The sequence below is a fragment of the Amblyomma mixtum genome, chromosome 8, assembly GCF_055824585.1.
Source record: "Amblyomma mixtum isolate Tamu chromosome 8, ASM5582458v1, whole genome shotgun sequence".
NCBI lineage: Eukaryota > Metazoa > Arthropoda > Arachnida > Ixodida > Ixodidae > Amblyomma > Amblyomma mixtum.
In genome coordinates, this window is record NC_143019.1 from 120,155,950 (window position 1) to 120,168,642 (window position 12,693).

The window sequence follows — 12,693 nt, forward strand, 5'->3', positions numbered from 1 at the left end:
AGTGCCCCAGGGGAGAGAATGCAGACACGTTTACCTAGAGAACAAAGAGCGGCAGTCTTGTTGCACACAAAAGCACTTACCAAACAAACATGACGAGGCAGCTGACTCTGCCACCTAACTTCCTTTCTGTCAGTACAATATAAATCAACACAAACGTTGACTGCAGCATTCTAGAAATGAGTAAGGAACACAGAATGAGATAGTGCCCCAGGGGAGAGAATGCAGACACGTTTACCTAGAGAACAAAGAGCGGCAGTCTTTTGTTCCACACAAAAGCACTTACCAAACAAACATGACGAGGCAGCAGACTCTGCCACCTAACTTCCTTTCTGCCAGTACAATATAAATCAACACAAACGTTGACTGCAGCATTCTAGAAATGAGTAAGGAACACAGAATGAGATAGTGCCGCAGGGGAGAGAATGCTGATGCGCTTACCTAGAGAACAAATAGCGGCAGTCTTCACTTTGAGTTTGAATTAATATCAGTTGAACATTATAGCACAGGTTGACTTAACCATGGCATTTGCAATAAAAAATAAAAAGTGGCTGATATCTGGAGCACACAGATTCTTTCCATTCTTCATTCGGAGGCGGCTGTCCTGCAGACAAGTAGACAAAAGCATGAGCTCATTGTAGAACCTTTCGGGACTAAAAGATTCAGTAGTAATTACTTTCAGGCCGAATGGTTCATAAAATGAGTTTGAATCTGATAAGAAAGCACTGTTTAAGGAGAAAGAAAAATTTGAGCCAAACACGGACTTGCTCCCGCTCATTCTTCAAAGTCGGCTGATTTTTTGCATGTAACTCAATGACAGAATAATGGGAACTAATATTTTAGCACCTAGCAACCCATCTCAGATGCAGTTTGCAGCGAAGCAAAATTATGACAATTAAATAATATGAAGCAGATGCACTAGCACATTTTCCCCAATTTGTTAGTCATCTGCGTTTGATGCTTTCAATGATTTCTTATGCTTGCTGACACTGTGTTCAATTGGATGGTGATCTACTTTGTAAAGAATTGTTGTGAGCTACCCGAAGGATGGCTTAGCAAAAGATGTTATTGTTGTGAAGAATGTCTGAGACGTAATTTTCGAAAACTGCTTGAGAAGAAAACAGGACATAAATCATTATCACGTTTGTGTCGCCTTCTTGTTAATTATGTATACATATATAATGGGCTGCTTTAGTTGAAAATAAACAGCTGAAAATGGGCACCATGTACTGTCTAGCACTGTGTTCCGACCAGTTACCAATGGGGCTAAATCGAACAAAATCTCTTCAAGTGGAATTTGCTACTGCAGTAAATATTAGACAGCCTTAGAACAAAAGTATCCTATCAGTTAGGGAGCAGGGGAATAGTGGGGCAGCAGTGCGCCTGCACATTGGTGTCCCGCTATACCCCAATCGATAGGGTACCCCTATTCTTAACCTCCCTATTGACTGTGTAGTAGCTAGAGGGTGCTGAAGAGAGACTGCTGAAGAGAGACCACATAGAGGAAGCTTTAGACTTGCAAAAGGGCGTCAGTGCATACCATCCAGCACTGCTACTTGAACAAAGCTATGTATATATGTATATCTATAGTATATACATACGTATAGCTGTTTGCTGCTAGCATCTTGAGCTATATGCTACAGGACACTTTTAAAGATGGCAAGCAGTACCTAGCCATTCAGTGACTGCACACTCATTTCAATACGTAACAGTGTGTGTGCCTCCACAGTATATTTGTACAGATGCTAGATTATAAGTTCTATGTGAAGAAAAAGCAGCCTACTCAGTATGAAAAATTATGCCCATTATCAAACGAAATAAAGAGATGGAAAAAATGATTTGCTTCTAGAAAGCAGCATACCTTTTTGATGCAGTAGTCAAACGTGCTCGGCAGTTCTTCAGCCATGCCATTATCGCAGCACATATTTCAACATGCGTTTCTGATGTCGTGTTAGGGCTTTTTTGTACAGCCTCTGTAAAAGAAAAATTGCATAAAGTGAGCAGCCTTGTGTCATAATCGCAGAGTAGGCGCTGCACAATATTCGCTGAAATAAAACTGACAGCTCATGCTCATAAAAACAAAAGTTAGAGAAATGGCCTGTGAAAACAAGTTCAAAATTTTTTCTGCGACAACATTGCTATGTTGGAGCGCAAAATGATTTTGTATCTTATAGCCCACACAGGCTAAATGCTGATGTACATACGTTTACAAATAGATGGCGTACTTACCAATGGAACATGGAATAGCTGTGTGTTGTTGAAGGCCTTTTTGCCCTTTTGTCCATGCAAACTGAACTCCACACCAACGGAGTCGTGAAAGAGGTACCTCATTATGTTTGCCGTTGTGTTGTGGGTTGTGCTGCCTCCTATTCTAGACATCTTGCACTGTTGGAAGAAAATGTATTTAGCTGCCGGACATATGCTGGCATTCCTTAAATTTCCTTACCAAATTTTTGCGTGCACGGTCACTATTAGTCAGAAGCTGCTCAAGCTAATCTACTTGAGCTATCTGAAGAAGTGGCAAAGTGGGCTGATCGCACTGTTCTTCCGTATTAACATGTTGTTGTTTGAGCAGGGTAAGTATAAGATCATTCTGATGTTTGAGAAATTCAATCTCTCTGAGCACTGCACATGTAGAAGCTGAAACAGAAAACAATTCTGAAATATCAGCACTTAATCACTGCCACACAAAATGCACATTGATCAAGGTTCTGAAATTGATATATGCAGAAATTCTGAAAAAACTTCAAAAAGGCGAATTTCTCCTCTACCACCATGAAATAGTATGCTCCTTTTCCCTGGGTATCCTCCCACTGAAGTGCTAAGTTCCAGAGCCTTGAGAACCACAAATACAGCATGTACATTGAATGCACTGCGTAAAAGAAAGTTAAAAAGAGAATTAATTGCTCTTGGGTACAGCTTGCCTGAACCTTCCAACTCTGCAAGTAGCCCAATACCATAACCATTTCATGACAAGCACTGTAATGAAGCACAGTGCATACTGAAGTGGTGGCCTTGATGCTACAGTGTACACTTCTTGTTCTTCACTGCACCAAAGTTTGTATTGTACCTTCCCATTGCTGAACACAACCATACAATCTACAACACGTCAGGCTAGAAGACTCATACCATGTAGATTTTATGACATGCTTGGGAAGCCTACATTTTTTGGTGCAAATGATCTAATTACTGTCTTAAAAATGAACAATAACAACATTCACCTGCTTTTGACTGCAGCTCAATTTCTAGAGTAACGTCTGGCTGTTTAAGCATCTGCAGTAAGCTTCCATGGCATATTAATGAAGTTAGCTTAATAAGGATGAATAATTTTTCTGTGCACTGTGCGTTAGAAATATGACCTTCTAGCTGTACCAAAGGACAGACCATTGTGTGTGAAGGCTCTTCCCAATGGACGCATGCTAACGTAGTTACCTTCCATTACTGTTACTTTAGGTGCACGGTGAATTAGAAACCGCATTTCGGGCAGTCGTATTTCCTTACATCTTTAACAAAACGTCAGTGGAAATGAGCAAGGGACTCACATGATATCTCCTTGATTAAAGCCACCAGGGTACTGGAATGTCCTGTAATATTAAAAACATTTTCACATTGCGTTACTACGTTATCGACTTTCAGAGAGATTACAGTGATGATTAATACATACATGCAACAAATAACAGGTCAGTCACTTACCACGGTGATGCTCATATGACATGGTATCTGCCATTAATGGTGCTACAAAGAATAAAAATTAAAAAAAACATCTCTGCTTTGAAATTACAGCATTCACATAACCTACAACAACAAATGGAACTGAAAATGGTTCTTACAGATGCAGTTTGATAAGCTGTGAACTTCATGCAACAAGTTAAGACAAATTTCTATCATGCAACTGTTCAAATTTCAGACTGAACTGCAGCATACCTTGATCACGTGAATAGCTGAAAAAGCTTCCTGGCAATTCTGAAAAAGAGATAATGGAATGCATAATTAAACATTTAAATGAGAACGACATAGGCATTAAAGGACAGCATCAACAGGCCACATAAACTGATAACAATTCATTTTTTTTGCTTAAAGAATTAAGGTTGAATCTTGTGGATACCTTGCGAACTGAAAACGTCTGCTGAAATGCCCGGAAAGTCTGGAATGCATAATGAATTATGGTTTAAAAAGTTCAGCATATACTATAACATGCCATTCAGTTGTCTACCAGGCTGAACAAGAGTAAATGTATTATATACCTGGGTAGCGTAACTGAACTGTGGAAGTCAAGCGATTACTGAGCTGTTCCAGTGGTTTTTTTAGTGCTTTACCAACTTCTTGAGCTGCTGCATGAAGTTTTCAGCAGGAAAAGCACTGAAGTTGTCAAGAGGCCCATATTTTAGAACATCGTCTGCCAAGTGTATTAAACAATGAACATTGTATGATACGCTGTGCCTTCCATATAGAGATCTGAATGATCTAACAAAGCATATTAGAAGCTCGTTTGCATAGCTGCAGTACTCATGGCACATAGTAGTGCTTGAGAGGATTGTAATAGCAACATGCAAAATGAGAAAGTGATTGTGTTTCTTGGCAAAATGCCCTGCAATAGAAATGGTCCAAAGTACAGAAGAAAACATCGCAACTATGTTCCCTTCCAGCGATCAATTTCCCTGAGGGAACGTCGCCTTCGAGAAAGTTCGTCGCATTGAAGTTTAGCCAGCCTTAATAACTTGTCAGAAATTCTTTCAATAGAAGACGAAGGCAAACGGCACTGCAAAGGACCTCTCATCCAGAGCAACAACAGTTTTTTTGTCACCCCAGTACACACTAGGTGCATGTAGTCCAGAGGGCAGTGAGATACTAAACCAATTGGCAATGCAAAAAGAGGTGTATCGGCTATGTGGTGTTCACTCTGAACTTTGTTAGCAAAATCCTCATCTGTTCTCAAAGGGGAATCGGTGTCAGGGAAAACTACTCTTCCTTCAACGTATTCTCCCTTCTGCTGACATTTTCCACAACCATAACAGCCAGAATGCAGTTTTGTGCCTAAAATAAAGGCTCCGGCAGGGGCATCGCATACAAATCCTTTAATGGTAACCACAAAGCAAGAATCACCAAAGCACAACCCTGTCTGTAGAAGCTCAAGCAGTTCATCAACCAGTGGGCCCAGGAATTAAGCTGTTCAAGGATGTAGGCTTATGGCTTCCATGGTGCCACGCAACCAATACGCTGCTGCCAGGTATGCTATCCACCCTGGCTAAAATTGGCCAGAACTGGCTTTGTGAGCTTTTGCTCAGTGGTAGGCCATCAATAAAAAACATGAAACCTAAGCTTTCGAGCAGCACAGACAAATCAGACTTCGTCAAAATGCAGTTAATGCTGTTAGAAATACCAAAATACTTGTAGGAACATCTTGAGAGCTCTGAACTTGACCCAAACGAGGTGTCTTAAAAAGTGTTCGGGCATCAGCTGCAAAGCCTGAAAAACATGCGTGCGTTTTCAGGACCTTGAATAGGGAGGACAATGCTGTTTGCGTAATATTATGCTCAGATGCCCAAACCCTGAGCTTAGCAGCTACTTGGTCTGATGAGCTTGCATCTATCTTGGCAGGCTGATCACTGCTGCTATCACTGCTGCTGTCGCTGTCACCTTTCTGGTGCATTAGAAAAAAAACCTGAACTTCCTTCTTCTGGTTTCCCTTGCTCAGGAGCAGAACTTGGTTCCTCTCTTCCATCCAGTGATCCTATCTCTACTTCGTTGTTGCCTCCAGAGGATCTCTCAGTAACTAATTCACAAGCCTTCCAAGTGCAGCAGTATAGTCTTCAGGTGCACATTCAGAAAAAGAACCCTGACTGATAGTGCCGCGCTCGTCGTCTTCCCTTCCCGTTTGGCAAAGCAATGGCTGAATGGCAGCATTAAGTCTACGGTACCTATGGGCCCGTGTTACGGCGTCGATACTCTTTCTTTTTCTTTCCATAGCTTTTATACCTTTAGGCAATCCGACTATATGAAAACAAAGATTTGCAGTCTCGCTCAAAATGAGCCTACACTCGTGCAGGTACGTGTGCCAAGCAGATCACTAGTGGATACTTCACAAGTTAATTTAAGGCGCCACTGTATTTAAAAAAAACGAGGAGGGGATCTGCGTTTATATGAGTGAAGCGCGATTTCACCTGGGCCTAGAAAAAACACGGGGAGAATTTGTGTGTGACATGAAGCGCGATTTCAACTTCATTAGTCTGTACGTGGGCCTCTGTCCAGTGAGAGCAAATCGATCTGACCAGTGCCTGGTTTGGGTTAGACAGCAATAATGTCGTCACGCACGTGCACAAAACTCGCGCCCTGCAGCGCGCATTCACGCGGCTAGGTCACGTCGCGCACACCGAAACCGGAATTGCACAGGGGACTTACCAATTGAAGCTGAACAATTTCATTGACTGACGAAGTGACGGAAACAAAAGCCATCTTAGAAGCGCGGACGTGCTTGCTGAAAAGCCCGCGCTTTCTTTGTCTGGTTTGGTTTGGTTTGGTTTATGGGGTTTAACGTCCCAAAGCGACTGAGGCTATGAGAGACGCCGTAGTGGAGGGCTCCGGAAATTTCGACCACCTGGGGTTCTTTAACGTGCACTGACATCGCACAGTACACGGGCCTCTGGAATTTCTCCTCCAAAGAAATTCTAGCCGCCGCGGCTGGGATGTCGAAATCTTAGAACAAAGAGCACCGGTGCAAAACTCCGAGAAGAGAGAAGGGTGGGGTGAGAGACCGAGTGAGAGGAGGTTATGGTCGAGTCCATGCACGGTGTAAGAATAATATACTTGCACCGTGAGTCCGTGTAGGATGGTCGAGTCAACGTTACTAGACTAGCTTCAGTTGTCAAACTCCGCGGCGCTGCGCGGAACCGCCACCGGCCCGCGCCTTCGTGTCGCTGCAGTCGCACCCAGCTTCACTTCTCAACTAACCGGTTAGGAGAACGGGCTGGACGAAGTACGCGGTGCAGCGTTGGCGTGTTTTGCGGGTGCTCGTTCACGGCGGATTTCAGCAAGCATGCCATCTACGGAGATTTAGTCTTCGCCGCATGTGTTAACATCAGCAAACGATGCCGACGTGCTGCGTTCCGGGCTGCAAAAGCGGCTACCAGAACGATGTTAACAGTTCGGAGAGCCATTTTTTCTGTGCCCCAAGCAATGAGACGCTTCGCTCGGCGTGGAACAGAGCGATTCCTCGTGCCGACCGGGAACTCTCTGCAAAATCCAAGGTGTGTGATTTGCATTTCCATGAGCAGGATATCTTGAAGAGTTATGTGCACGTTATAAACGGACAGACAGTTGAGGTGCCACGAGGCAAGTGGACGCTTGCCGAGGGTGCGGTGCCGAAATTATTCCCGAACCTTCCTTCGTACCTTTCGAAGCCGCCGGAAAAAAAACGAAAACGAAGGGAGCAAAACACTGCACAAGCAGGTCTCACGAGATCACCTTCAAGTGGCGGTCAATGTGAAGACGCAGAAGAAATGCAAATCGTTTGTAGCTCAGGTTCCGGTCTGGAAGCTTTGAAGGAAGTCACTTTAAGTGATATGGAAGGCGTTCGGTTACCGTCGTTGTGGCGGATGCTGAGTCTTGAGGACGCCAATGGCAAATATGTCGTGTTTTTCACTCTGAAAACAAAACAAAGGCTCCCGCAAATTGAAAAATGCGTTGCAGTGGGGACTGACAACAATGCCACGGCAAGTGCTCTCGGCAGTGTGGTCGTGGCATTCAAGAGCGTTAACATCCGCACATTGGATGACCTAGCGGCTCTAATAGAGAGAGTTGACGAGCTCAACGTCTGTCCGGGGCTAAGAGCACTGAAAGTTACAAGCTTTCCACGCAGGTGCAAGGTACTTTCTTCTGAAGCGATGTGCAAGCCATGCCAAAAGAAAATGAAAGAGCTGAAAATGCAGATGCTTCAGAAGCAAAAAAAGGCGTCGCAGACAGAGAAGGATAAAAAATCTTCAAAAAAAAGCACCAAGAGCCGCATCTGCAAGAGTTTCTTTCATGGCCGAGGTGGATAAACTAAAGAAGCAGCTAGCAGGCCAAGAATCTGCGGCGATTGAGGAGGCACTGACCTCACTACCACCAGTCCAGCAACTTGCATTTCGGACGTCACTGCAGCAGGTGAAAGCAAAGGGCCCTCGAGGTGTCCGATACACAAGGATGTGGGTAATGAACTGCCTCCTTCTTCGTATCGCAAGCCCAAAAGCTTACAACCTTCTGCGAAGCACGAAGCTGCTTCCCCTTCCAACGACCAGCCGCCTAAACCAAATTCTTTCTGGTGTACCTTGTGAGTATGGGTACAACGAGGTTGCGCTTGAGTCCATCAAGGCCTTTTTCAAAGATGTACAGGGTCGTCCACTCTAAGTACGAACACGGCGCAGCGTGGCCGCGCTCCGCGGGGCGCGAACGCATCCGGCGCGGCCGCGCATCGAAGCTCTGCGGCGCAGGCGCACACGGGCCTGGAGGCGGTGCTTCGCGTCGTCTGTTACAGCGTGGGTGCGCACAGTGCTTGCTCTGCGGTGAAGCGCACCTAACTTTCTGCATGATTACAGCGCTCGTGTGCACAGAGACAGCACTGCGGGAAAGCGCACTAACTGCAGCGTGTTGTCGCTGGTTGCGCGTACGACGACCCAGCGGCCTCTCGTCTCAGTGCCACGATGTCGGGGATATGCATGTATTGCTGCAAAATTGTCATTTCAGGTTTGAATTGATTGGGTTTATGGGATTTAACGTCCGAAATTGACAGACTACAAGGGACGTTATATTCGAGGGCCCCAGGTTATTGTCGACCACATCGGGGTTTTTAACGTGCGCTGACATCCCACAGCTCATGGGTATCCTTGCGTTACGTCTCCATTGAAACGGGACCACCGTTGCCGGAATCAAACTCTAGTGCCTCGCCTCTGTATTCGGGTGGTCTCCACTGATCCAGCTCGGCGAGCCACTTTGAGGTCTTAAACGCACTCTGAAAGTCGCGTCCGTAATGTATCAAAGCTTTATTTTCTACGCGCAGTGGTTAAGGCTTATGGGATGTTTTACAGCAGTAGCTGCTAAGTTGCGGGACAGAGATTGCGCCGGGCTTGCTTTTCTAGGTCCGAGTGGTCCTATAATCAGCCTAGCGCGAAAGAGTTCGCGGATGGCTTGATGGTGGTTCAAATTTTATTAAAGTACTTATTGGAATAGCCAGAACGTCTTATGAGTTTGAAAAGAAATAGGAATTACGTTTAAACCATCATGCAATTTTGGTTTACACCTCAATCATTTCTTAATTGAGCAGGCTGAGTGAGTGTTTTTTTTTTTTTGTCCGAAGCTCATGCCACCAGCCGCAGGACATTAAGCGTAGCGCTTAAACACTGATAATGGGTCTGGATTTCTTTCTTCATTTCTCGCCCGCCGGTGTCGCTTTCCTCGTCTCCGCTAGCGCTTTTCTGGCGACATTTTTTTTGTTTCGTACGTGGTGGAACGTAACGAAAATGAAAAAGGAACGAAGTAAATAATCACATGAAGAGGGCCAGCTACAAGTACGAATTTTATTGCACGAAGCACATGGGCTGTCGGCTGCGACTCACGAGGTGCTTGATGCCTACGATAGCGATAAAGGAAATGCAGCCGGCACTCTCCCTCTCGGGGAGTTAAAGAATTCCTGAAACTCAATACCTAGCGCCAGAGGCCCCGCTTTGGGAGACAATAGGAACGGAAGAAATAATATGAAGACCCATTCGAGGACAAGTCGGATAGAACTGAAGTCAAAGAAAGCTCAGCCGTATTCAAGATCGGCACATACAATTATTGCAAAACCGAAAATAGTCTGCAGCCAAAACGTTTCTTGGCATTTGATCGAGAAGCAAATTCGAAAGTAAATAATAACTCTACGTAACTTTAAGTACATTTAAGTAAATAATAAATAAAGTTTTTCGATTCCTCTGGGTTCCTTAATATAGTCAAACATTAAAAAGCTGATTTCGTTTATTGTTTTAATTGGTGGGCGTAGTTATATTGGAGGTCGCGCCCATTTTTTACCTCCTGCTCTGAATGTTTAAAATTTTACCCTAATACAGACACCGAATGTGCTGGTTGTCCTCTCCGGGCGTAGCAAGCATGGTGAAATGACAGAACACATTCAAATGTCGACATCGCGGCAACACAGTCATCATCGGAAACGACAGCCGACGGCACTTGCGACCCCCCACAGAACGTGTCACTGCACGGCCGTACAAAAAACAAGGACAAAAGAACAAAGATTTCATTGATTGTGAACGAAGGACGGGACCACTGACTGTCACTATAAGTGGCATGCTTCCGCGAGTTATCTGAGCTCAGTAGCGGGTGAGCTCGCCTCCAGAGTCTATCACAGCCTGCATTCTGTTCTGCAGGCTGCTCTATAGAGGGACCGGCAAATATCCGTGTTAGTTCTAAGCCGCTCCCATTCCTCTTTGACGGCAGTCCATAGCGCGTCCGCTGAGAGGACACGGAGCTCTCGGCGGGCCAAGGCGAACTTCACGTTGCCCCAGATGTTTTCTATTATATGTTGAGGTCCGGCGACTGTGGAGGCCATTCCAGTACTGCCACGTCGCGGAGCTCCAGAAACGCGGCCACCTTCTTTGACGTGTGGATGGGGGAATTATCATGCTGAAAAATGAAATCATTATCAGCGAATGGTCCTCCAGCAAGATATGGGAGCAGCACATCGTCCAGGATGACACAATAAGCATCTCCGTTCAACCGGCTGTCAATTCGAACCAGGGGTCCTAGACCTTCAGCTCTGATTGCTCCCCAAACGCTGACAGCAGAACGGCCGCTGGCTGCAACTCGCTGCATATACTCCGGCATATACCTACAAAAAATGAAAAACTTTTGTTGGGAAGGCTTACACAAGCAGTTGCAACTGCTAAGCTACAAGGAACCAGTATTGAATAATTTCATCCTTAAGCGTTGTCTGATGGGCAGCAGAAATATGCTGATATGAATAATTTGTTTTGCCAAACTTTAGTTGGGTTTTTTTCCTAATGTACGCGATTTGCGAAAAGCCGAAGAGTAGGCCAGTGCTAAAATTACACTTGGCCAGAATTAGCCTAAAAATGTAAAAATGCTCCTTAGTTTGATTATGCCGTTGGGCAGCCAATAACAGTGGACGAAATCTGAGTTCGCACTTTCTAGGATACGATAGCCTATGCAATTATCCTTACCGACAGTTCTCGGGCCGCCAGACTCGCTGCCTCTGGTCCCATCTTGTGGTGAATGCTGACTCGTCCGTAAACACCACCTTCGCCCAATGGTCCTCGGGCCATTGCTGATGCTGCCGGGCAAATTTGAGGCGTTTTTGCCGGTTGGACGCGCTCACAACTGGCTTCTGAGCCGCGGTTCTTGATTTTAACCCTGCCTCGTACAGACGACGCTTCACTGTAGTATTTGAAACACCTAGATGCCCGACGCAGTTCTTAATCTCGCCCGCACTCGCAGTAGGCTTGTCGACCGCTGCCGCAACAATGGCCATGTCGTCCTCCGCGGTGGTGACTCTGGGGCGGGCTTTCCGCGGAGCATCCTTGATTCGTTGCTCTTCCCTGTAGGCTTTAATTATACAGTTGATGGTCGAGAGTGGCCTATTTGTCAACTCGGATATTTTTTTTTGTGAGTACGATTGCAGACTTAAATCTACAATGCGTCTTCTGTCGCATTCCGGTACACGAGACATGGTTAACTTCCCGTGCGCGCAACTAAAAATGCGGTGACCCCACGCTGCCACACCGTTTTTATTGCAGAGGGGCATTGGAAACAAGCGACAAAGTATAAGAGAAGTCGCAAGGATGACTGAAAAAACTGATAGCGTGACGTTATGTCTGCCGATAAAAATATGCTGAGCCAGCAACGTCTGGTGGCTCGAGCTTTCGCACATCATTCGAGAATTGTTCGCTCGGGTAGACACGCCACCTAGCCAGACAATCATTTCAAGCAGCGTATCAGCCTCACTTGCTGATGAAAGATTGGAATGCTCAGCCTAGCATGGAACGACAGCCGATACACCTTGCAAATGACTGAAGTCGGACCTGTACTACTGTTGTACTGCATGCTTTTAATATTGTCACGTTGTAGTGACGGCCGTCCAGCGGTCAGTAGGACACCAACAAGACTTGAAAACGAAACTCTTTATTTTGGCTGACTTGCGCCCGCAAAAGAACTGAATCACTCGGCGGTGGCGTAAGCAACAAACGTGCTCGTCAGTCGTCGAACTACGAATGTCCGATGCTCGCGGCATCGCTCAATTTAAAGCCAGCAAGGAAACTTCCAGATAGCAGGACAAGATCGTCTACAGTAATCTGGAAAAACCTAGATGCAGCCTTTCATGGCTGCGATCAATCGAGATTAGACTGGTCGCTTCTCGCGTCACGAACAAAAATGATAACAGCCCTTTCCTGCAGCCTTGAGCGTGAACGAACAAACACTACAATGATACGTGGCATTACCCCCCATCCAAACAAGCATCGTCTCGATGCTTTAAAATGAAATTAAACACGGAGAATGCTTCGAGAACTTAGAGTCCCTTAGCGTTCCTAATTAGGTGTAAGGGCAGCGGTAAAAGCTTCGGCCGTGTCGTCGTCGTCGTCGTAGTAGTCGTCGTAAGGATCGTCGTCGTCGTAGGGGTCGTCGTCGTCGTAGGGGTCGTCGTCGTCGTAGGGGTCG

General features: G+C 45.6%; 2 protein-coding genes across 2 annotated transcripts; both read right to left on the bottom strand.

Moving 5' to 3' along the window:
* Positions 1 to 291: 291 nt before the first annotated feature.
* On the bottom strand, positions 292 to 4,224 carry LOC149334106 (uncharacterized). Its single transcript, XM_089555024.1, has 9 exons — positions 4,103 to 4,224; positions 3,922 to 3,960; positions 3,691 to 3,732; positions 3,540 to 3,581; positions 2,444 to 2,637; positions 2,227 to 2,382; positions 1,859 to 1,970; positions 439 to 601; positions 292 to 373 (listed from the first exon to the last, which is right to left on the bottom strand). The coding sequence occupies exons 1-5, from the start codon at positions 4,179 to 4,181 to the stop codon at positions 2,489 to 2,491; spliced, it is 351 nt and encodes a 116-aa protein (XP_089411150.1). The 5' UTR covers positions 4,182 to 4,224; the 3' UTR covers positions 292 to 373; positions 439 to 601; positions 1,859 to 1,970; positions 2,227 to 2,382; positions 2,444 to 2,488.
* Positions 4,225 to 11,160: 6,936 nt separating this feature from the next.
* On the bottom strand, positions 11,161 to 12,051 carry LOC149334107 (uncharacterized). Its single transcript, XM_089555023.1, has one exon. The coding sequence runs from the start codon at positions 11,957 to 11,959 to the stop codon at positions 11,198 to 11,200; it is 762 nt and encodes a 253-aa protein (XP_089411149.1). The 5' UTR covers positions 11,960 to 12,051; the 3' UTR covers positions 11,161 to 11,197.
* Positions 12,052 to 12,693: the final 642 nt, after the last annotated feature.